The 25,863-nt window shown below is 28.6% G+C and overlaps 4 protein-coding genes and 1 long non-coding RNA gene across 13 annotated transcripts in view; 3 read left to right on the forward strand and 2 right to left on the reverse strand.

Annotated features, from left to right (window-relative positions):
* LOC132907546 (uncharacterized) overlaps window positions 1–381 on the forward strand; it is a 3,696-nt gene extending 3,315 nt beyond the window's left edge. The window contains exon 2 of one of the 2 annotated variants that reach the window (XR_009658209.1): window positions 92–381. This is a non-coding gene — a long non-coding RNA (uncharacterized LOC132907546). The remainder of the gene's footprint in view (window positions 1–91) is intronic. The other variant, XR_009658208.1, reaches the window with a different exon arrangement.
* The window catches only part of LOC132907525 (negative elongation factor D), a 27,321-nt gene extending 24,124 nt beyond the window's left edge, over window positions 1–3,197 (forward strand). For 3 of the 4 annotated variants that reach the window (XM_060960701.1, XM_060960702.1, XM_060960703.1), the window contains exons 10-12: window positions 2,455–2,595; window positions 2,672–2,801; window positions 2,860–3,197. In XM_060960701.1, the coding sequence (XP_060816684.1) occupies window positions 2,455–2,595; window positions 2,672–2,801; window positions 2,860–2,894 (306 nt within the window). In that variant the 3' untranslated portion in view covers window positions 2,895–3,197. Of the gene's footprint in view, window positions 1–1,623; window positions 1,772–2,454; window positions 2,596–2,671; window positions 2,802–2,859 lie in introns of those variants that run through there. The other variant, XM_060960704.1, reaches the window with a different exon arrangement.
* Window positions 1–25,863, reverse strand: part of LOC132907531 (trans-1,2-dihydrobenzene-1,2-diol dehydrogenase-like) — a 216,956-nt gene that overhangs the window by 165,638 nt on the left and 25,455 nt on the right. The gene's annotated exons all lie outside the window — the stretch shown is intronic.
* Window positions 2,950–12,515, reverse strand: LOC132907542 (protein stunted-like). 3 transcript variants are annotated; one of them, XM_060960739.1, is made up of 4 exons: window positions 11,958–12,514; window positions 11,741–11,871; window positions 8,030–8,081; window positions 2,950–3,124 (listed from the first exon to the last, which is right to left on the reverse strand). In XM_060960739.1, exons 1-3 carry the CDS (start codon window positions 11,984–11,986, stop codon window positions 8,068–8,070), a joined length of 174 nt encoding a protein of 57 aa, XP_060816722.1. In that variant the 5' UTR covers window positions 11,987–12,514; the 3' UTR covers window positions 2,950–3,124; window positions 8,030–8,067. The 3 variants fall into 3 exon arrangements, with proteins under 3 accessions (XP_060816722.1, XP_060816724.1, XP_060816723.1); XM_060960740.1 differs by lacking the exon at window positions 2,950–3,124 and adding an exon at window positions 7,697–7,948 and having other exon boundaries at window positions 11,958–12,515; XM_060960741.1 differs by lacking the exon at window positions 8,030–8,081 and having other exon boundaries at window positions 11,958–12,500.
* LOC132907535 (E3 ubiquitin-protein ligase ZNRF1-like) lies at window positions 13,296–23,153 on the forward strand. The gene is made up of 4 exons (XM_060960728.1): window positions 13,296–14,065; window positions 15,042–15,137; window positions 21,096–21,201; window positions 21,341–23,153. The coding sequence occupies exons 1-4, from the start codon at window positions 13,687–13,689 to the stop codon at window positions 21,396–21,398; spliced, it is 639 nt and encodes a 212-aa protein (XP_060816711.1). The 5' UTR covers window positions 13,296–13,686; the 3' UTR covers window positions 21,399–23,153.

Here is a 25,863-nt window from a genome sequence, read left to right on the forward strand (position 1 = left end):
TACACAGAAGGAAATATATTTTATACTTACCTCCTATTTAAAAAATGAAAAGAATTTTCCGGACAACCTAATATTACTTCCATTGGGACAGAAAGCAAGAGACAACGAAAAATGTGTTTTTTCCTCGTTTCAGATCAACGGTTCTATTGTGCAATGCGGCGCTAGTCAAGAAAGGCCTTGTCTAAAGGTTCTTTTCTCTTCACAGTTTCCTAGCTTAGGAGAAATAAGTTTTGTGGGCCCATTCGAAATGTCGCAGTTGTTCCCTTTTATTGTCCCTATAATCTGTCCAGCAGGAGAAGAGAGCAGACACAAACAAAATGTGATTGCAGCGGCCGCAACTATTGGCTCTCGCCTCGTTGAATAAATTATAGCTGCATTCTTGTTTATGGATTTTCCCTCGAGTGATCTCTTAAGCGTTTGAGCCCCAAGCAGCGCAATCGCGCTGTTTCGATTTTATGTCAAAAAGACCCAGAATATTTGAACGCTACGGACAATTGACGGTATTTTGTATTTCATTGTTATCTTCTTAATAATTTTTATTGAACAAAACTTGAAATATTTATAAACTAATAGTACGCACATATAATAATATAGATGTATTTTATAAAAATAACGAATATGACGAGCGATATCGCGCTGTTTGGGATTTTTCGATCCTGTTTTTTCAAGGACCCCTGGGGCTCAAATGGTTAATGTAGCCGATTATTTCGCCGAGAGTATCTTTATTACTGCTAAGTCAAAAGCTGAAAGCGACCTAGCAACAACTTACTTATATTCTATTATCCTACAATGTCGCCCCCGATCTTTGACAACTTCTCACAAAGCATTTTCTTCTTCTAAGGATACTTCTTAAAATATTTGCAATAATACAATTAAAATCAAATATTCTATATAATTAAAATTATTTTGCGGATATTTTAAAATATCTTCGTAATAAATTTGACGTATATTATTCCGTATTTTTTAATAATAACTAATGAACTCTAATTTTGAAGAAAAATTACTATTTTGATTGAATATTATTTTATAGGATCAAAAATTATTGATTTCTTTTATGTACAATTATACGCAACTTTTTATGTTTTCGATAGCTTAATAAATCCGAAAATGCAGGTTTGAAGTTGCGAAATTCAGTGGTTTAGAAATTGCAATCATGTGAAACTAACCATTTTTAGGGTATTGTTACTTTAACGCCATATTGGCTTCTACCCATACCTCATCCAATGAGTGAACCGCACAGATGATCATATTCACGTGCTCTCGACTTACGCTTGCCTTGTTAAAAAATGTAATGTCTTCGGATTTCGGCCATCAACGATGCCTTCAAATCGATATTCTTATGACGGAAAAAATATCGATATAAAAATTCACATAAGCGATTGACAAATACGTCATCATAGAAGCGACCCTTTTTCAGTCTTTAGATGGTTGCCAATTGGATTTTATTTTTTGAGTATGCACACCATGAGAAGCTGTAATTCGCGAAACAATTAGCTTATACTAACGTAACCGGTCGTCTCACGACGCCTGGAAAATAAATCCTAATCCGAACCAAAACCAATGTCGTTTTATCTACAAATTCCACGCTATGATTGACTGTTTTATATACGTATCCTTCTACAGCTAATCTGGCATAACTTTTGAAATGAATGAAAAGGAATTAAAAATAAAAGAAAAAGACTATAAAGAAAGCGATAAAAAAGAAAATAAGACGAAAATAAACGTAACGACGTAAAAATACACAAGTGAATACCCCAGAAACATTGGAAAAAGTATTATGAGGTAAGTATAAAAGTTATATCCGGGTGAAAGATCAAACATACGCAAAATACATGTAGCCAAATACATTTGACTTAACCCGCCAAAATAACCGCAATTCATGTGCAGTCAGTGGTTTCACGGAATCCAATCATTGCACGGGACATGGATAGAAGCCAATATAGCGTTAAAATAATGTGCAATATATTCTGGAAATGTTCAATTTTATATAGTCATAACTTTTGAACCACTAGATTACGCAACTTAAAACTTGTATTTTTAAATTCTACGTATCGAAAAGTACAAGATTAAAAATACAGAAAATCAACAATTTTTTGTCCTTGAATAAAGTTCAATCAAATTTGATATAATATAATCAATTACTTGATATAAAATGAATTTCTTTTAACAAATATATCGAAAAGAACGTCACTCTTAAGGCACATAGTTCCGAGAATTATTTGTTACTCAAAAGATTAAAAAAATAATTCATTCTTCAGTTTCGCTTTTTTCATCTGTAGTCATTTCATTCTTAGTTGTGCCATTTTGTGCATTCATTATGAGTAAGTTTATAATTTATTTATTAATTTTTTACTTATTTAGCATGTAGTTAAGGAAACGAATGTAAAACACGTTAGTAGCAATTTTATACTTATTATTTTTGTGAATTAATAACCTTCCTTCTTTAATTTTTAGTTGGAAATGAAAAAAATGTTAATTGATAGAATGGTGAACTTATTAAGTAGAGGTTGCGTGGTACCAGTAGTGTGTTATATCAAACAGTGTTGGCAACGTGGAGACACAGATGTATCATTAATTAGGTATTTTGTTACAGAGGTATGGTAAAATTATTTTTTAAATAAACGTGTACATACATAGCATGTTTAATGATACTAAGATGGTATTTTATTAGGTTTTAGAAGCAATAGCTCCACCATATACAGCTGAATTTATTCATTTATTTCTTCCTATGGTTGAAGATGAAGAAATTACAGGTACAATGCGTGGTGATAGCGACAATGATCTTGTTTCAGAATTCATAGGTGAGTTTATAAAATCTTACATGTGGATTATATTTAATTTCTGATCTGTCTTTTTCAGTACATTGTAAAGCACATTGCCCGACTATAAGATGATCTATTGAAAGGAAGGTGGATTAAATTAAATGGATTAAAGTAAAGAAGCTCATAATATTATTAGATATTTTTACTTCATATAAGAATGTTGAATTGCTACATATAAATTCTTTCTATACTACTTTATTAGATCCCTTTCTTATTTCATATACAATATCATATACAATAATGTATATATTTGAAGAGTTGGATGATTTTTTCCACAATCTGTGATATAATTTATGGATTTTCTGCAACAAAAATAACGAAATGTAATTTTTGTAACTTACCAAATTTTTTAAATAAATAAATAGAATTAAATAAGTTTAATTTCTGCTCAATAAAATGTTAAAATGTTAAACAGTCCATAATAAAATTATAACATATATTATATATAACATATGTTTTTTTACTATATGTTAGTGTATATCACTATTAGTATTTAATCAATTATGATGTACAAGGTATCTCTTAACATACAGAGCATATATTCATGGTATATATTCATGGTATACAATCCCGAAACTAATGCTTCTATATGAAAATGAGATGAAAATGTTCAATATTATTTTTATTATTATTTCATTTAAAAGGGAAAATTCTAATTTAGATTTTAACAATTTCTAATTGTATATGCACAGGGTGGGATTAGTTTGTGACAATATCTTTATCGATGCCAGTTTTATCGACATCATTTATATACCAACAATGTCTTGCTCGACACTCAGAGACACTCACTCAGTTCGGTGAAATGAGCGTCGACGAAACCAAGGTCGGTCAAATGGTGATGAAAATATCAACGGTGATCAGAAACCAACCCACAAGGCGAATTCTGGTCCGAACGTAGACTTAGTGACCGGACCGAACTATAACTCTGTTTTTATCGTAGATAGAAAGATTGCTTTGTTTGCATTACATTGCACTGTTTATTGTCATATAGTTCGATTTTTCACAGAAGTGCATCGGCACAGTTCCAAATGTACATTTTTTTAAAAACCGAATCTTACAATTTTGTTTGCATTAACTGATTCTTCGTGCCATTTTGAACAAAAAGGTATTAGGATACAATGCCAAAAAAAATTAATATTTTGTAAGATATTACAAATTTAATGAAACTACAGGAAAACTACTTCATCTTTGATTCTGATAATTTTGAAATATGTTATAGATATCAATATTTTGAACTACTATTTCTTATACACATAACCAGCGGTTGACCTTAGCATTTGAGATATTCTCAAAAAACTACTGATACTACTACAGTGTCTTTCAGTCTATAGTTATAAATCTATGCCAACGTATGCATCAATATTGGTTGCCAGATATTTATATTTTGTTCATAAACGAGTATTTATAAATGTGTACAGTTGTATATGCAAGGCTGCAAGAAATATTTGTTATAACTTATGACTCGAAAATCATCAGTGAATATCACCAATGTAGTGGGTTTGGGTTAAATTTTTCAATCCGACTGCCGCGGGGCGGCTAACAACGCTTATATAAATCATAAAATAATTATAAAAATAGGGAAATGAATAATTGATATTAATTCACGAAATATCAGAATTGTTATTGTTTCATGTAGCATTATCAGTTGTTGAAAACCCAAACTCAATTATTGTACATTAATGATATTCATTTTTAATTGAGTTGTAACGAACATTTCTTACAACCTTGTATATATGCAATTGTGCACAGGACCTATGAATAAAAGGTAAGCAGCTGGTGGCCAGCAATATTCACGCATACGTTATAGAATGTACTATATACAGAATAATTCAATGTGCTCTAAAAAGAACCGGCAATTTTTCTTGAATATCTCGGAAACTAAACGAGCTCCGCTCTTAGTGTACAGAAAAGAATTAATCAAAATATTGAGTTTAACAACATATTCAAAAATCATCGAAATCGGAGAGGAAGTGGTTTTTCTACGAGTTCACCCTAATTAATTAATATGTAAATGCTATAATAAATACACTGATGTGCCAACACTTTTTGTATACATTGTAGGTATATATAATATATAGTAATACATATATATATATATATATATAAAGGACACCGGGCCCCCCCGTTGGAATTATTTGGAAAAGCCTCAATATTGTAGCATTTACGAAATAACCCAGACACAGTCATTCGAAACTTGAGACAATGAGTTTAGGCTCGAGGCGACAACCGGTCGCCGAGCGTAGCCACGGTCACGGGATGAACGTTCCACCTAACAGAGATATGAAGTTACATAGCTTTCCTTTAAAGAATTGGCAGCGCCGACACTTGACAATAAGACGTTTCAACGGCCCCGCGGCTCGCCACACACAGACCCCATTCTTTGGGTAAGATGATCGCCAGATGCCGATGCATCATTCACAGTTTATGTTCAGATAGCCTGAAGAACCGCTACAAATCTTAGGACTTAGTTGACTAAAGTCCTTCAGATTGACAAACAGTCTTTATTCTATCAGCCCGTAAATCTGTCACCTATTGCAGGAAGATATGGGAGATCTGTTTTGCTCACGTACGACGCTTCCTGCTAGGAACTCTCTCTCAAGGACGGCTAGCATCCTTTTCTAACCGCCAACATAGAAATTAACCAATTAACAGCAACGTCTATTTCCCTCACCCTCCGAGTGGAGGCTTTCTTTGACGAATCCGATGATCTCGTGCCCTTAGGCACATTCCATTATAGTTTTCCTCTGCAGTGTCGTCGTGACGGAAAGTCATTCTTTTTCGGGCAGTCTCATTAGCCATACGCCTAGTATGTTTGTACGATCGATGAATAATCTACGTCTTAGCAAAGAGCTAATCAAGCGATCCTTGTATCACGAGTAGTAAGACGAGTCCGACTTAGACTACGAAGCCAAAGTACATTCGTTATCCCGTGGATCATGGATTCGCTATATCGAACCTAGGGTCATTGTCATTAGCGTCTAGTTACCGCGGCCGCTTGTCAATCTTGTACCAACTACAGTGCTGGACAAAAGTATTGGCACAGCAAGATTGTTATGATACAAATGCTTATAACTATTAAACAAATTGATTTAAACAAAAAACTTTTTGACGTATTTATTTATTATCTATCCTAGTTTATTACATAACAAGAGCAACAATATAAATAAAATAATACGCAAAATAATAACAAAAATATATTTTTTGAACATTTTATGGGTGGACAAAAGTATTGGCACAGTAGAATATTTACGCTTATAACTAATTACATAATAAACTTCTAATATTTTGTTGGCAGTCCTTTTCTTTTAAGGACTTCCTTTAATCTTCTTAATTATAACACTCTATCAGTGAAACTGGAGACTTCAGTTATTAAACAACAAAAAACCAAGAAAGAGTAATAATGTCTAGAAAAACGAAAGAAACCACAATTGAAGAAAGAAAAATAATATTAAATTTATATAAGATGAATAAATCTTACAACGAAATTGCACAAATCATAAACAGAAGTCGTTTTACTGTGCGTTCAGTCATAAAACGCTTTAAAAGTGAAGAAAATCTAGAGAATCAAATTAGGAGTGGTCGCCCTTCTAAGGTAACAATTCGAGAAAAAAGGAAAATCGTAAATATTGTAAAGAAGGATCCAAAAACTAATTCGACTGAAATTGCTTCGATGTTAAAAGCTGAGTGTGAAAAAGAAGTAAGTACCAAAACTGTACGTAGGGTATTGAAGGATGCCGGTTATTCTGCCCGTGCAGCACGAAGAAAGCCCTACATCAGTAAAATAAACCAAAAGAAAAGAGTGGAATTCGCGAAAGAGTTTGTTACGAAAGATACTGATTTTTGGGAAAAGATCATGTTTTCAGATGAAAGTAAGTTTAATATTTTTAAATCTGACGGCAGAATATTAGTATGGCGAAAACCCAACACAGAGATGGACGAACTGAATCTGCAAGCCACCATGAAACATGGGGGTGGTGGTTTAATGGTGTGGGGATGTATGGCATCATCGGGTGTAGGAGAACTTATATTCATTGATGAGATAATGGATAAATATGTATATTTAAATATACTCAAGCAAAATCTTTTGAAAAGTACTCAAAAATTAAACCTCCCCAGGGATTTCTATTTTCAGCAGGATCGAGATCCTAAACATATGGCGTATATTGTTCGTCAGTGGATAATATATAATACTGCCCACACATTAAACACACCACCTCAAAGTCCCGATATGAATCCCATTGAGCACGTGTGGAACGAATTGGAAAAAAGAATTAGGAAACATAATATCACAAGCAAGTCTGAACTGAAGAAAGTTCTTCTGCAGGAATGGAGCAATATTGTACCTGAATTCACTAAAAAATTAGTCCACTCGATGCCCAGAAGATTAAAGGAAGTCCTTAAAAGAAAAGGACTGCCAACAAAATATTAGAAGTTTATTATGTAATTAGTTATAAGCGTAAATATTCTACTGTGCCAATAGTTTTGTCCACCCATAAAATGTTCAAAAAATATATTTTTGTTATTATTTTGCGTATTATTTTATTTATATTGTTGCTCTTGTTATGTAATAAACTAGAATAGATAATAAATAAATACGTCAAAAAGTTTTTTGTTTAAATCAATTTGTTTAGTAGTTATAAGCATTTCTATCATAACAATCATGCTGTGCCAATACTTTTGTCCAGCACTGTATATCTGTGTAATAAACGTTTGTGCAACAACAATGAACAACACCGGCGAAGACTCATTAAACGCCCCTAACCCCAACCCGACATATATATAATGTCGGTGATACATATAATATATATATATATATATATATATTACTGAACGCGAACATTGCAAGTTATAGCTATGTGCACGTGTACTCGACGAATTTTCGACATTAATTTACTCAGAATTAAAATCTTGTATGAAAAGTGATTGTTATATATTTTGTTTCTATTTTATCATATCAAGCCTTCTTGGATTGTACTGTCTATGATTATACCGTTCGATTATACCTTGTACTTATATAAATTTCACACATTTCACACATTTATATAGTAGGTATGTTAGTGGTAAATTACTTAATATTGAACAAGGAATCTCCATATCTAAATCTCCTTGCTGTTATATTTTATTCACTAAAATATTTATGATAAATAATGCTCATGCATTCTTATATAAACATTTCACGCTATATGAAATCCAAACTTAAGACTTACACATGATTGTACATTTACGCATGTTTATTTGTTTATTATCATTGTTTTTCAGCTGTAATGAAAAAGTATTATTGTAAATGATATATATATATAATTTAATATGCTATAACGTACGCACTACGTGTCCTGTTAACATACCGTTGACCAACTATCTTATGACAAAAATAACGCATACTACCGGGTATTTTTATAATTGAACAAAAATTGAATAGAAAATTTTAATATTTTCATTAATAGCAAATGTTATAATGATAATTAACGCAAGTTTATATTTAAATAATTGCGTAAATTAATGTATACGTAACCATGAGTATATTTGTGTTCGGTTAACACTATAATAAGGTGACATTTCCGCAATTCAGCGGAATAAAATTATTACGTCAAAAGAATACTAATTTTATTGAAGATTGTGTCTGTGCGTTTTAGGGAATCTTCTAGTAATGTAAAATGTTATATTGAATGGAATGTTGAAAACAGTTCTATATATACTATTCAATATTTATAAAAGAAACTATTTAGAAGGTATTAGATTTATAAAAAAGCAAAAGTATTAGGAAAATCGTCGCAAAAGTTCTTACTCTTGTAGGAGAGACTGAAGTAAGGTGATACATTTCTTAGTCCTCAATTTTCTAAATTTTCTTTTAAGATATACTTTTTCCCTACTTATATTACAAGTAAAAATTTGGGAAAGTATAATTTAATTGAATCAAAATAATTATAATATTTGGAATCTTCAAAATTTAGATGAAAGAATAAACAAAAAATTTAATATTGGATTCATATGAGGTATGAATGATAGAGACAGACAACCTTAATAGCAAGACGTATTAACGTTTCATAATTCTTTGCTATATAAAGATACTGTATGAAGCTAGAAAGAAATCCCCTACAAGAAAACTAGAGTCTACTTGGTTATTTCTGGTGAATCCATAATTATAAAAATATATATACATATTGACCTAAAGTTCATATGATGTAAATCAATGAGTAAAATCATATATCAGCACGTGATGGAAGTACTTCTTTGCCGCTATGAAGTATCTCAGATACTTCAGAGGATTTCTTTTCACTTTTGTATGGTACCAAGTGAAAAGGTGAATGCCTGTAATACTCAGATAGATTTGAGAGACAGAGGTAATGAATTAAATATATTTCCTAAATTATATCATAAGATGGGAAGTGAGAAAAGAAGGGGAGAATGATTACCGTTTTTGTAGGCTTAAGAGCTGCCTTTGATACAGAAGACAAGAGGAGAACTGGCACGGACAATAACAGTTAGTGGAGTAACAATAAATGGTTGATAGAAAAAATTTTAAACGTACATATATAAAAAAAAACCTTATGCAATGTAAAAGTATGGGGAAAGAATGAATATCTCTGAACAGAAAAAGACAGGAATGTTTTCTAAGCTATTTGGTATTAAGTTTATTTATAGCGAATTGGTGGAAGAAAATCACAGGCCGAATATGATAATGAGGGCTATGAAGATCTATGTATTTAGTAGATTAAACAGAACTATTGCCGACTGTGGCGAAACCGAAAACGATGAGATTCAAATAATATCTCATGATTTCATCCAAAATATCATGACAAAAATAGTTTTCCATCTTTTTAACTATGATATATCTTACCACAAAATTAAAGTTAATAACTATGCCAATACATAAAAATGGTATGGTAAAAATGCTATTGGTAAACTATTGAATGATTCATCACATATTAAAATCTATTCAAGGGCAGTTTTGATCTCCTTATTCTGCTATACATGTAATATGTATATATAAAAATTTAACATTATGCATGTATTTTGTATTGTGTACAACAATTTTGTATATATATCTATGGCTGTAAGGAAGAACGTTGCATATCACAAGTATTCAGTTTCGAAATATTAATCATTTAATAATCATTTAATGTTCTTAACATCAATTCTCCTTATTACTAATGTTTCATGGTCACTTTTCTATGGTATAAATGCATATTTCCTTTACTTTGCATAATAGAAATAATTTACGAATACTTTAAATAGAACGAGCAGTTCAAACGTTCAGTGGACTTGCGTTATTCTGTTCGATCATATCGCAGTTAAGTTGTTTTTCCAAATCAAAATATAAACACAATAAGCAAGCATTCTTCTGTTAACGCGTTTCTGTTCAGTGCAATCTTGCATCTTATATGACGAATGTCTTAGAATTGTTTTAGCAAAATTTAATAAACACATGCATCAAATTCAACAATACTATACTAGGTGGTTCGCCAGATGTTACTACTTCAATTTATGTCACTGCTATTATTTGCAGCGAGAGATGTTTGGATAGAAATTGAATGGTTCCAGGAGGTGTATATTCTGATCTTATCAGTTCTTTTATGAATGGACGTGTCAGGGACTTGTGAAGTTTAATTTTGCATTTAACTTAACAGGAAGGTTAACTTTGATTTTTTTAAACAGAATCATATATTTTTTAATACACCAATCAATGCAATTTGTCCCTACACAAAAGTATTATCCTATTTATACCGAAAAACAATTAGTTTAGCAAATATTTTAACTTTGATTTGTGAAATTTAATGTATGAAAAACGAAGACAGCGTGAACACAAGAATACCGCTTAGCGTCTGTCCTTGTCCTTTACACATTAAATTGATAAATTTTTTTTTCATATAAACCGGTTAATATTTCTGTATAATATTTCTGCATCAATCAATGCATTAAAAGATATATGATCTCATTTAAAAAATTAAAGTTGTCTTTCATAAGTTTCTGATACATCAAAGTTCATACAGACAAAAAAGCTATTAACATAAGAATGCGCCTCTCTATGAAACCATTGGAATCAATTTGAAGCATTTCTCACTGCAAATAATAACAGTCACATGAATTGAAGTGGTAACATTTGGTGAAGGATACTTCATGTAGTGAAATATAATACATATGTGCTAAAATGGATCGAATTGCCCAGTATTTTTCACATATTGATTTATGGATATGGATCAATTTTTGAAGGTACATGATTTATAACTATGCGTAACTAAATAATATACTGAAATAATATAGCTTTATATTGAACAGAATCCAAAACCTGGTAACTATAATTATTTTACTTGCAAATAAAGAAAAGAATGTTTATATGTAGGATTATAGTATAATTGTATAAGATAGTAACACAAAGTAATGTACATATTGTCTTTTTCAAAATAGTGTACTATTCTTGAAAAAATAAAAATATATGTAGAATATAATTTTGGTCATTTTATTTTATATAAAATAAGTTATGGTATAAACAAATTAATGAAAATAGGAAATAAAAGCAATTACACATGAGAGACCAAAGTATTCGTATTCTCCAAATTTGGATGGACTCACATTGTTTTGCCTAATGCATATGAATGGAATATTGAACTTTGATTGAATTACGTTATTTCCTTGAACCTATAAAACTTATTTTATGCATTTTTTCTGAGAAATACATGAATCCTATATTCTACAGTTTAATTAATGCATAAATTCAAACATTTTGAAATTGTGATATGTAGCATTTTTACAGCCACAGATATATATGTACACATCTTATATAATATAATATATATTTATATGTATATATATATTTATTATATTATATATATATATAAACTCACGTTATTTAAAAATATTACTGTGTCTTTCTGTATAAATAATACAAAATAAGTTAAAAATTACAGTTATATACTTACTAATAGGTTTACCATCTTTCCATTGAGTAAATTTCACGTTTATTTCATCACGTTTTAGGGCATCTGATCGGAGCTCTGTTTTTAAAGCTTGTCTAACAAGTCTGGCAGCTATTTGCGAATAATTAATATAACTGAAATGTGAACACAGATTATATAATATTTTTCAATAGTGGATATTTAACATTAAAAGCAAGTATTTTTGAAATAAATATTTTACTTTAATCCCGCTTGCCTCCATGCAGACATTTTTGCTGATAGTTTTATTTAAAATAGTACTTTTAATTCAACTCCAATGTGATAAATCGAAATTGATCAAATCGTTTTTTAACCAAATCTCTTATATCAGCATCTAATTTCACGATCTTAAGTCGTAAGCGTAAGTCGTAAGGAACCACGGTTGTATAACTCTTTGCAATAACTCTTCTTGTATACACACTCAGATTTGGAAACTCCAGTGGAGGGGATAAGACACTTTTGGGTCAAAAAATGTCTCTCAAGGCGCTTCAATCGATTTGTTAGGCTTGGTTCTGTAGCGCGCCTTGTGTCTGTAATCTGCAATCTCCGATACGACCGTATCTATAACTGAACTGTACTCTGTGTTATATCAATTTACATTTATTTAAACAATTAATTGTACCGTGTCACATAAAATATTGTATGTTTACTTTAAATACATTGAAAAATTATGTTATAAATTATAATTATGAAAAGTTTAATTTATATTTTTTACCTTCAGTGGTAAGGATAGCAAAGGTGGTGTTAAATGCAAAAGTTTAACAAATGGATTGCAGCGCTATGGCTAGCGGCTGATTTATAAAATACACCTCCGGATATTAAAAACCTTATCCCTTCCACTGGAGTTTCCAGACCCTGTGTATACGATCGTGGTAAGAAAGGACCACGATTATATAAATTGGTCTTAACCACTCAATGTCGAAAGCATTGAAGAAACCGTCTGAAAATTGAGTCATGAAGAATCAATATAGGAGACAAGACTGTGAATATCTCAACAGAGACAAAAACACTTTACTGATCTCTGTATATCTCGCAAGAACGAGAACTTTGTTTTCTTACATGTTGATTTTTCATGACTCAATTTTCGGGTGATTTTCCCTAGCCAGTATCGAGATCTGTTTATATGATCCTAGAAGGGCATGAACATATGTAAGAATATTAGCAAGAACATAGATATTACAACTTTAAGATAGATACTATTATAAACTGACTTACTTAGAATTTCGGAATTTTAATTTCACTTATAAGGATTGAGAAGTTATATGATATATATGACATATGAAAAATATATATCTGTATTATTTGAATAACTACAAATATATACAACTCAATATAAAAATTTGAAAATAAAACTAGGAATATTTTCGATATATTTTTTAAATTATTGATTAATTCATTATAAAATCGCATATAATACAATGCAGTATAATTTAAATAAACAATCATTAAGAATTATATAAAACGAATATTGTACTACTGGGGAAATTTCATGTAAACTGATAAATAATTACATTTTATACAAAATGTAAATATACGAATGGAACATTCCGTAGCAGCTGGTCACTGGTCACTGACTTCTAGGAAGTTTCTAGCAAGATGTCGGAGGGTGTTTTGCGTGACAAGCCGCTAGTATGCTTTTGGACGATATGACTTGCTTATTGCAGTGTATGTATACAAAATTCCGGCCTATATTAAATCCCAAAGTGTTGCAATATTGCTGAAGTTAAAATTGAAGTTTTAACTACTATTATAACATTAAAAAACCAAGAAAACTAGGACTATTTGCAAAAATTGTGTCAGTGCGTGTACCACTGCCAAGACCAATATTTGGAATGTTAATTTTTCTTCTGATTGCGGGATAAAATTTTCAGTTTAAGCAAAAACTTTTACCTAAATTGACAAACGCGTTATTATTATTATTTAAAATTGGGATGGGAGCTAAAGCAAGTACTGTTGCACAATCTGCTGGAGGCAATGGACAATCCTCTACTGGAGCAAATGAAACTGCAATGCAAGGATTTTCTATGCTACGTTCTCTTCCTGGAGGTGTTAGCATGTTGCAACATCAACACCAGCAAGGAAATCAATCACAAACTTCTAGAGTATCTGGAGATAGTAGGCAACGTGCTCGTTCTTTAAGTTCAGTACCGGATCTCTCATCTAGTGAACAAAATAGTCTTGCTTCCTCAGTTGGAGTTGGAGTTGGTCAAGCACTTGGTTTGCCACAACTTGAATCAGATGATCCTGATGAAGAGAGTGGACGAGTTTACTCAGCACATAGCTTGCCATCCCATATCTGGTCTCTCAACGGTAAGTTTATTAGTTTATAGCAAATACATTATAACATTCAAAGTAATGGCTCTGTACCTGTTTTAGTTACTATTACTTTTATAAGCATATATTATAGTGGATACATGTATTATGTGTGTGTATACACACATACACACACACGCATTATACACTTACATATATCTGCATATAGTATAATAAATATACAAATGACGTAATGTAAAATATTCTAAATAAATTTATAACTCTTTTGTATGAAATTATCACTAAATTTGTATAATCTAAAAAAATTAGAGGAGTAAACTTGTATTAACTAATATGATATGAATGTTATCATTGATTACATAACTTTCTATGATATACAGATCTCTAGAATAATCATAAATACAGATAAGCTTCTTAGTTTTCATTTGTGTTTATTTTAGAAAATAACAAAGTACGTCGTTATATTCTTATCTTGTTTTTATTAATATTACATGAATTTCATTAAGTATAATAATATCTTCAGTTTTTAATCGATTATATTTATTAACCGTATTAGAATTTCAAATTGTGCATTATAACCGTCGTAAAATTTTGAGAAAATAGAAGTAAGGTTATGTTGAGGTCTAGAAATTTTACGAAATAAATGAGAGTTGAAATAAAGCATACCTGTTTGACTTATGTTGTCGTAATAGTTGGCCCGGTAACCATACATATGAATCGATTGTATTTTAACCTAGGTGCGTAAATTTTAAATTGCGGTTGTAGAATAAAAGTAATTATAGACAAAGAATTTCGTACGATTTTAAGATATTGTCTATGTGATGGGTATGTTAAAATTATTTGAATTTTATTATGGGAATTGTAATAAGTTCATGTCTAAATGAATCTGAAGCAGAAGTTGTTCCAGTAAATCAAGTGAGAAGAATTTTTTATGGTATAACTTTTGTTAGTTTCACGTTAATAAGTATTATGATTTAAATACAACAAATAATTATTTTATTTTATATTCAAGGTCTAAAATGTCCTGTTTGCTCCAAGTTTGTTCTACCAGACGATATTGAGTGTCATTTGGTTATGTGTTTAACCAAACCACGTCTTAGTTACAATGGTAAGTTTATATTTTATATCATCTGTTTTTATATAATACAATACAATAATTTTAGACTTTTTACTTAGATTACTTAGATTACTACATATGTACTATCACATTTTTCAATAACTGGTATATAATGAGAATAAGTTTTTTATACATGTGTGTATAATGTAATTCATATAATTCAAATATCTCAGAAACAATTTAATTAATTTTAATTAGTTTGATACAAAATTATTTCAGATAACTCCAAAATTTATGTCAAATTAATTTTCTATTCATCTTTTTCTAAATGGAAACTTAAGTAAAGGAAATTATTTTTATAATATATATTGGGCAGTAAGAGACTCTATATAACAATTTTTATATATAATATTAACATTGCATAAAATATTTTTTAAAACTGTTTCTTTTTGTGTTAAAACATTGAAAGTTTAAAATGATATGAACATGTAAATATTTAATTATTTCAAATACAACAGTGCTTTTAATATAAAGTAGTATCCGAGGTGTTATTGCGATAGATGCTTTTCTTATTTTTTGCTATATTCTTTGTGGTTGTTTCTTATTTAAAGAAGTATATTTTTTGCGTGTATCTGTAAAATAAGTAAATGGTGTAAATAATAAGTAATGAAAAAGTATGAAATGACTACTGAATAGTTTTTCTTTTCTAATATTCATTTTTAGTTTATGATATATTTAAATTTTTTATTTTATGATTTCCTTTTTTTACTATATGGATAGAACAAAAATTACTACATTTGGCATGCAGAGTCAATACAAACAATAAATTTTGTACCTTGAGTGAGATTAATTTAAATATTCATTTAAAAAATATTGAGTACTGTATAATGTGATTGTATTATGTATACCAATCAAATCTATAAATCTATTTATGAAAACAATGAATTTTGGATATCTCAATCTCGTAATCTTAACCTACCCTACAAACATTTATGATTTTTGAAAGAGTGGTTGAAAAAAGATATGCCAAATAAAACTTGTTGATTTTTTAACATAGATTACAAAAATGATTTATGTGAGTCCTCATTTAAAACTTTTTCATTGAATCATTAATTTATTTCTTAACGTGTATTTAAAAGTTTTTGGAACCTCTAATATTAAAAACTATATGATTAAAATTTATCATGTTATTTTTAAAAAATTTAACTACTATTTATTTATTTAGCCCATTCTTACTAAGACCTGTAACATAGAAAATTGTATTTTGTTTTTTATGTATGTATGGTATAGGAGATTGGAACAAAAGTATATTTAGTTTCTGACTGCAATTAAAAAGGAGAATGTTAAAAGAAAAAAATTAATGGTTCAAAGAGAACTGCATTTTCATGATCATATTTTTAAAGTAATTATTGTTATTCATGTGTATCTTATAGTTGGACTATTTTTTAATGTTTCTCATAGAATTTAATGGATATATACTTTATCTTTAAAGTAACTCTGCAGAAAAAAGTTCAGTGATACTTGTGTATTAATCATGTTAATACTATTCTAAACTTAATCGACATTATCACTAAAACAGTTGGAAATCATAATTCCAAATATTATCATTAAAAATATATGAACCAATATTAATTCTAGGATGCTTAAGGAAGAAAGGATGTCAAGTATGTCCAGAGAATTAGAAACATTAGTAAACCTTTTAAAACCTTAAGTGTATTAGGCTTAACACTTAGGATATGGCTCTACACATTAATATTAAATCTTATTTGAAGATGTATGATATATGATGTTTGAAGATGTGAGATGTTGATAAACTTTTAGTATGTATTACTAGTACTAGCATGGTAGTTCTAAGATATGGGTTTTTCATGACCCATGTATATTTGGTACATCAATTAAATACTTCGGTTTTAGTGAATCTACATATATCTATTCGTTTACATCATCTTTTGAGGGATACTAAGCGATACTATACAATAAGCATATCCTTGCTCCTAATATGATAAAGATTAATTCTAGTATGATAAGAAGTGCCATCCCAGACAGAAAAGGTTTATAGCGTTTTTTGTCATTGCATGCAGTACATAAGGTAGTCATCTGTCTGAGTTATTTGGACATATGTGAAGACCTCACTTCTATAGTATCTTATTTTATTTTTGTTAATTTGCCAAAAAAACTCTGTTATATATGTTAATTATACGTGTTTGGTCTACAATAATAAATTTAGTGATAGTCGATAAATAAAAATTTATAAGAAAAATTAACACAAATGTTATAGTCTTTGGTATATTATTTAAACAAATGGATTTGTTTTTAATGTGTTTACATAGTCATTAAAAAGCACAACATCCACTTATATAATTCCTTTGTTTTGAATAATTTCCGAGATATAACAAAAATGTGTTTTTACATTCTAATTTCAAAAATTATTTTATTCTGTAGATGTAGACGATTATCAATAAATAAATGTGAGTTGAATATATTTTGGCAAAATAGCTGCCTCAAAAATGTTATCACCATCAGTAATTAACAAATAAAAGACTTTCCTTCTTGTTAAATTTTATAAATGCATCATATTTCTGTAAAGTATTCTTTAATTTGTAGAAGAATTTTTGTGAGGGTTATCGACGGAATATCTTTTTCAATAGATTTTCGTGTGCCCATAGAATAATGAAACTATTTAAATAATTTGCAAAAGAGCAAACAAAAACCAGTTTGAAAAACAGCATCATATGCATTACAATTATTGTTAAAAAGACATGTTTGTGGAAAATAATCCTCTTGAACCATCTTTTTTTCTTTCTATATTTCCTTCTTGCAATCAGAAAAAAGATATGTCTTGTCCTAGTTGATGAAGCATTCTATATGTACAGTATGCATAAAAAGTAAGTAATTTTACACCTCTGGATCGATGCCGATGTGTAAAAAAAATTCGTACAATATTAACGAGCATAATCTTTAAGACTAAAATTTTTTTATAGCAACATATTGTACTCATCGCAAATGACCCCTTCTCTCGGAAAAAAAATATTAAAGTTTTTTAATAATTCTTAAAGTAGCTTTATTCACAATGTGTCTACATTCTGCAGTTAGACCCAAGAAAAGTAACATCTGTTAATGCACTTAGACGTTTCAGATTCTTCGTTGTATATCCCATATCTTCCCTTCTTTCTTTCTTGTCTTTCTTCTTTTCCTCTTTCTGTCGATATAAATAGCCCCGAACCCCGAACGGGGTCATTTGTAACCTAGGGTTTGGAACCTTTATTGCTTGCGAGTAGAATACGTCGCAATAAATAACATTTTCTACCTTGAACTTTTTTTGCAAATATCCACCAGTCCAGGGGCGTAGAATCGTGCTACAGTCGTTTTTATACTTACTTTTTATACAAATATATACCATAGAACATATATAATACAATGTACATTGTATACAATAGAACCTGGTTTATGCGAACAGGTTTGAGGACAAAGCAATTGGGATAAATGAACAATTCCTATAATAATAAACGTTCACACGCATATCCATTAGAAAAATAAGTGTTTATATGTATTACGAAATTACGCTTGATCATAGTTTGGATAATAAAGGCTCAGCGTTAACTTTGAGCATAAACGACGTGCGGATAAACGAAGTTCTACTGTATATACATATTCAATGTAGAATACATTATGCAGTGCACTAGGTAAATTATCACAACCAAGTATTTTTTAAATAAAAGAAAATGTCAAAAAACTATTTGTTGGAGCTTTTATAGTTATAAAGGTTATATTATATCTGGTATATATAATATGTAGTATTTCTAGATGGAGTTGGTCCAGAACTTTTAAGGACATCTTTTTCTTAAGTGGAATGCTACATTTTTGACTAGATAGTGATATAAAAATGAATACAAAGATATATTATATTATTATTTGCCTTGACAGACATAATTTATTTTGTACTAGTGAAATCAGTATGCATAGAAATATTTATTAATTTTTACTTTGCTACTTGAAAACCTCCAACATTAAAACAACATATAACAAGTAGTCAAACCATCTTCCAATAATTTCCAAATATACTTACATTGCTATTTGTGAATAATATACATTGTATATTTTCTTACTTATCTTAACCATAAAGATTACAGAATTGCTTTGGCATATCTCATAAAATTTGATAGTTTTGTTATAATTAATATTTCATTTTTAATAAATACTTCAAGTGTTTCTATAGTTAATTGTATCATCATTTTTAAATAACTTTTTTAAATTATATTTCATTATTAATTTGTTTTGCAAGTTATTCATAATAGAAGAATACATCAATAGAACTCATTCATCATAGTTATTCATAATTTAAATATCTTATTATGAAGTTTGCACTCTCTCTCAATAGTATTACGAGTCTAGTGATTGTATATTCCTCTGTACGAAGGAGGATTTTCACTATTGCATTTATCTAAAAAACACAGAAAAAAATTTTTGGTAATTCATATTTTCTAAAGTTTTGTATGATTATTAGATTAAAAAACATTAATTTATTAATATTATAATTAATTTTGTTTTGATATAAGTTTGATATCAGTATAATATGATATTTTTATTATATCCAAAATTTCTTGAGGATTTTACTGAATAACCACTGATAAGTTATCAGTTCATTGCATTAATTTTTTGTATATTGCATCGTATATTGTAATATACAAGTACATTGGTATTGGAGTAGGATCTATCTTTCATATTCCATAATATGAAATTCATCACTAGGAACATACACGTTTCACTTTGTAATACTTCTTTACAATCTAATAGCAAAGTATTTACAGTAGAGAATATAACATTTTCTTTCTTATTTTTATTTCTACACACAGTAACATGCTTCTGCGATTTGTTCGGAAAAGTGGAAAAAATCACACTATGTAGTTTTTATTTCCATACATACACAAATACTTCATAAACATAAATTTCTAGTACATTATAAATATTATATTATAATAGGTATATATTTATAAATATATATTATACAAATATACAACTATATATATTTTATATATGAATATATTTATGAATAATTTATAATTTAAATCTTAGAACATTTGTTCATTTTAATCAGTCGAAGCTTCATTAATAATTAGTATTGCATAATCATTTATTATGCAAGAGGTATAAATTTTCTATAATTTGTAGGTTGTTTGAATACTCGAGGCATCAATAATTAGAAAGAAATGATATTGAAATTAAACAACAGTAGTGTTTTGCTCCTGTTTATTTCATCAATAATTAGAAAGAAATGATATTGAAATTAAACAACAGTAGTCTTTTGTTTCCTTGCTCTTATTTATAAACAAAAATGAATTAAAAGATAAAACATAAATTCTAAATAATTAAAATATAGTGAATCGTACAATTCACTAGTTTTAAAAGCGATGTAAGTTCATTCATGACCCAGAAAAGAAATATTGGTCTTGTTAATTCTCACAAAAATTGTTTATAAGCTAAGTAGCCCTTATTAGGATTTTTCAATCAATGAAAACACAAACACTTCAATATCTTATAATAAAGAAAAATGAACTTACATCATTTTCAAAGGTCCATATATAAAAGTGCACGTGTATGTGTAAATATTATAATAAATAAATAATTGTATATAATATATACGAATATATATACACATATATATTTAAAAAAAAATGTTTAATATTTATATGGATAACATTAGAAGCTTTCTTGTATTTCAATTCTTTAATATCATATCAACCAGTTATGTGGGTAATAATAATAAGCGACTCAAAGGCAGGGTAATGTTAGAAGTTGTTACATTAATGATAAAGGTATATATTTTATAATATATACTGATTTTATTTCCATATTTAACAGCTACAATTATATAAAAGTTAAAGAATCAAATAGTTACGTATTAAATTATGTTTGTTATTTTGTACGTTGTACAAATAAAAAATAATAAAATTTTACATTTTCCACATCAAAGTAATTAATGCATTATATTCTTTTCTGTTTTCATTATAGAAGATATATTATCTGATGAAAAAGGTGAATGCGTTATTTGTCTTGAGGAATTACAATCTGGAGATGTTATAGCCCGTCTACCTTGCCTGTGTATATATCACAAAAGGTAAGTTTTTATATTACATTTAATCATCATAACTTTAAACAACATTCATCATGTGCATAAAATAATTTGACTGTTATGTACATTTTTATAAATATAAATAATACTATGAAAATAATAAATGGTAATTAATATTTTTCAGTTGTATTGATAAATGGTTTCAAGTGAACCGTAGTTGTCCTGAACATCCTGGAGATTGATTTATACCCATTGAAGTTGTAATAGCACAATGCAACTTGTTAATTTTAAAGACTCTTATCAAAATGAGAAAAAAGTGGGAGGAAATGAAAAAAATTTGAAAAACACTAGTCAAGATGGCTGCTAGTCCACTGTGCTGGTTGGTGTATGCAATTGTTTGACTGAATGAGATATACTCAATTTGAATATGAAAGCAGACATTTAACTAAATCCTTGATTATACTACCTGTAAGCAGGGGACTTAAAAAATCGCCATAAAATTCAACGATACAATGCTATTATCTATATGTATCCGTAATTAATCTATTACTGCTCTGTAGCTTACTATTAATTGTACCATATTTACAAATTTTACTTAGTTTTACATTTTGGAATCGGATTAGGGATAATTAGGCTAATCTGTTATTGATTAATATATATTGTTTTTGGAGAAGGGAATATCAAATGAAATGTAGTCAAAAGCTACGAATAACAATCAGGCAAACTTTATATTACACAATTTAATTGCACTTTTGATGATTTCATTACAAATCTGTCTTTTCATTTTTGTTATTTGTTGGAAAATGTACTCCAGAAAGGATATTTTTGATACTTTCATAAAAGAAAGAGTTGGATATATAAAAGTTTTAAGGAACAGACTTTTAGTAATAATGATGTTGATGCTGTAATAACAGTAAAAGGTTAGTTTTCTTTATTAAAATTTCAACTTTGTGATAAATTCCATTTATGTTTTTAGAGAATAGAAGTCCTGCAGTTATGAAATATAATTTATTGTTAAAGTTATATCATAATTAATATCTTTTCTACATGATAGGAGTTAACTCATAGGAGTTTTTATAACAAAAATAAACATGGTCTGTCAATTTTCCAATAATACATGCGTTGTATATATCTGGATTAGACTTGTATCATATAAGATAAAAAGTCTAATAAAGTAAAAATTTCAAACCAAATACAATTATAAAAGTGATTTAAGCATTCGGTATAATATCTATGATATTATAGGAATAAAGATAAAAGTTCTCTATGTTAATAAAAGAAAAAAATAAAATTTAGTATTGTTTTCAACATTCTGAAAAACGATTTAATGTTATTGTTGTTTACAAATTATTTTATCTCAGGACGTAATATTTTTAAGAGACATATAAATAACTGTTTTCTTTATAAGCATTCAATATATTTTAATTATGATAGAGATAGATAAAAAATGTATGTGTTTATATAGTAATTTTTATATTTCAGTGTCACGATATAATATCCTTGCTTTATGCTTTAGATAATATCAAAGAAATGATTCAATTTTTTTGTGAAATATTGAGTTAATGAAGTCATTCTTTTGTATAAGCAGCCCTATATTTACTTTGTTATTTATGGGATAAATTTGAATACACCAGATAAATCAGATAATTTACACGTATGTCATAATACTACATGAAAAAATGTATTTTGTACATATATTTTAAAACTAAATGAAAATTTAATATTTTATAGAATATACTTATCGTGTTACAATACATCCGAAATATAGGCGTCTTTTAAAACAATTTACATTATTTTATGAATTTTTGTTAGAATGTTATTGAATATTCGAATATTTTTTTATATTGAAATGAAATATTCGAATTTAAAAACTATAAAAAATAATTGTATAATTCTCTTAAAGAATAGATACAGTGGTGGACAAAAGTAATGACACAATATAATTTTTAAAATAAAAAGCATAAAAAAATAAAAAGTATAAGCATAAAAAGATTGAATTCCAGTCTTTATTTTTTAAGAAACCTTTATCTTAGATGTTCTAGTGTAGTATGCAATAAGTAGTAAAAGATAAAGTGATATGAAAATAATAAAATTACGCCTTTTAAGAATTTTTATATGAGGGTAAATACAAAATGTTGACTTTAATGATATTATGATTTTTGTTTTACAATAATATAGAAAAAATACAATCAATGCAACATATAACATGTTTATATGCATAATATGAAATTTATAGCAATAAAAAGGGAGCATTTAACCCTTTCGGGACGCTTAGCTTATATGTTGTATAGACGAAATACAGCCAACCAGAACATTTAGCCTATTCATCATATAGAGATCTTATTGTGGCTCCAATAAACAATTTACTTTATAACACTATCTTTGTAAAAAAAAAAAAAAAAAAAAAAAAAAAAAAAGAGATGGAAGGGATAGAAGTTAAAAAGCAATTATCAGGAACCAGTAAAATGCTCAGTAGCTTCGAATTCTCGCTCCGTTTCATAAATAAAAATAAAAATAAAGCGCATAATGTGCTATTTCAAACGTGTAGATGAGGAAAATATAAGAAAGATAAGAGATGCTCATTGGCCAAATTGTAATCTATTCAGATTTTATTTTAAAACTTGCCTTATTAGAAACATTTTTTATATTATATTTTGTTATTCTATTAAGTACTGAAAGGGTTAAATTATGTATGTACTTTCTACAGAATAATAAGGAATCATAACCTTACGAACATGTATTATTTTGCATGCCAATAAAGTTACATTTTTTCTATAGGTTCGATATACATAGCGGATTTTGTTGTCACAGACATTATTCGCGCATTCCCATAATATATAGAAGTGTAATACTGTACAAATGGATTTATCTGTATCATGTTTAAATTTCATTCGCAATGGTATAAAAGAAAAAAGAGAAGATAATAATATAATGCTGTTAAAAAAATTCGTTTCTTTTAGAAAATTACTTTAAAAATATTTGTTGCAGTGTTTTATTGTTATATTTTTGTAAATCATTCTAGATCGTGATATTCATTATATTGTATTATACTCTTCACGAAATATCAAGAAGGAATCATATGTTGCAACTCAACATTTGATGGACAAGATTGCTAACATTATAGTTTTTCAGGTCTGCTGATATAAAACGGTTATAGCCGTTAATGTTCTAAAATTTCTCTGAGGTAAGATGTTTAAGCCGCTCTTATAGTCATATGTATATTCTACAAGATATGGAAAATATATTGTAACATAAATCTCGAAAGTTATGCGATCTGATTAGCGTGATCGATATCTTTCTAGTGAAAAATGCGAAGACAAAACGAAGAACAAGTAGTCCGGGTTGTATTTCTACATGGCAAGACTACGTGCAGAATTTTTTTCTGGTAAGATAAATAGTTGCGAGTAATTTTATAGTAAACAATTATATCAACTATTATATTCTATTTTCGGAACAACTTTGAAATAATTTTACAAAAATTTGCTATAAAAGTTGTCTTATATTTGAAAATAAGACAGTGGAGAGAGAGAGAGAGAGAGAGAGAGAGAGAGAGAGAGAGAGAGAGAGAGGTATTTTGCTAAGGAGAATGATAATATTCATAATGAAATACAGAATGATAATGAGAAATAGGTCGAAGACACGAAGAATAAAGTTTAATTTTGATTTAAATTTATCTACAGTGGAAATTGGTTTGGAGAAAATGTAACATCTGTTTAAATTGAAATGTTTTGGAATGAACTTAATTTTAATTTTTTTAAATGATTATAGAAACAATAAGGTTATAAGACAGAAACGAATCCATATGAAGTATAACAGGAAAAGTCGAAAAATCTTTGCAACTTTTGTTACTTCCGAAAATGAAGCTGAAACATAAAACATAGTATTTCGATATTGTCGAAGTATCATACCTGTTTCGAGCAGGGTAAAATAAATTTTTCCGGCATTAGCTTAGTTCACAACACTTTATTATTTACAAAGTACAATAACGAATACAACACGTGAGATGAATACATACATACTGAAAATTTCAATGAAATCAGTTAATGCAAAAATAAGTGACAGGCATCGAAAAATGTAAGAAAAATGTAATCGTCCGATTTATTACATTCATAGGCTCCAAGTCGTGAAAAACTGTGATTTTCATCATTTTTAATCGTTTGTAGCTGATAGCAATGTTAGCCGATTTCGATGAAATTTTCGGTATGTATACATATAACTGACATAAATCTATAAAATGTATTTTTTAAGCTTTTATTACAAGCACAGATAATGAAAGCTATAAGAGCGACCTTTACTATTTTCTCCGCGATTCCGATCATTTGCAGTCTTTTAAAAAATTGTTTACACGTCATCTAATAAATTAATCCTTCTAAATCCTTAAATATATTATTAATTATAAAATTGATTGATTTGATTAAATAATTAATATATTATTAATTATGAAATGTACATTAAAAATATATTTATTCCAGGAAGGGTTTTTACTAAGTAGCGAGGGAATGGTAAGAATTAGTGATTTATGTATATTTATTGTTTATAACCAATATGTATACGGAAGCATTTGTCAGTGTTCCGATATAAATTTAGAATAACTCCATATGAGAATTTACAATTTTTACAGCAACTTGACGAATGTAGTGTTCAACTATATTTGCCTTCGCAGTATAACGCATCAACGAGAGTCGTAAGTTCTCGTCTCGATACGAT

Source organism: Bombus pascuorum, chromosome 5 (genome assembly GCF_905332965.1).
Source record: "Bombus pascuorum chromosome 5, iyBomPasc1.1, whole genome shotgun sequence".
In the NCBI taxonomy this organism is placed as follows: Eukaryota; Metazoa; Arthropoda; class Insecta; order Hymenoptera; family Apidae; genus Bombus; species Bombus pascuorum.

Coding starts and splice junctions, on each gene's coding strand:
- LOC132907535 (XM_060960728.1), top strand. CDS start 13,687: ATGGGAGCTAAAGCAAGTACTGTTGCACAATCTGCTGGAGGCAATGGA. Junction 14,066..15,041: donor CCATATCTGGTCTCTCAACG/GTAAGTTTATTA, acceptor TTTATATTCAAG/GTCTAAAATGTCCTGTTTGC. Junction 15,138..21,095: donor ACCACGTCTTAGTTACAATG/GTAAGTTTATAT, acceptor TTTTCATTATAG/AAGATATATTATCTGATGAA.
- LOC132907542 (XM_060960739.1), bottom strand. CDS start 11,986: ATGTCTGCATGGAGGCAAGCGGGATTAAA. Junction 11,872..11,957: donor TGGAGGCAAGCGGGATTAAA/GTAAAATATTTA, acceptor TTCACATTTCAG/TTATATTAATTATTCGCAAA.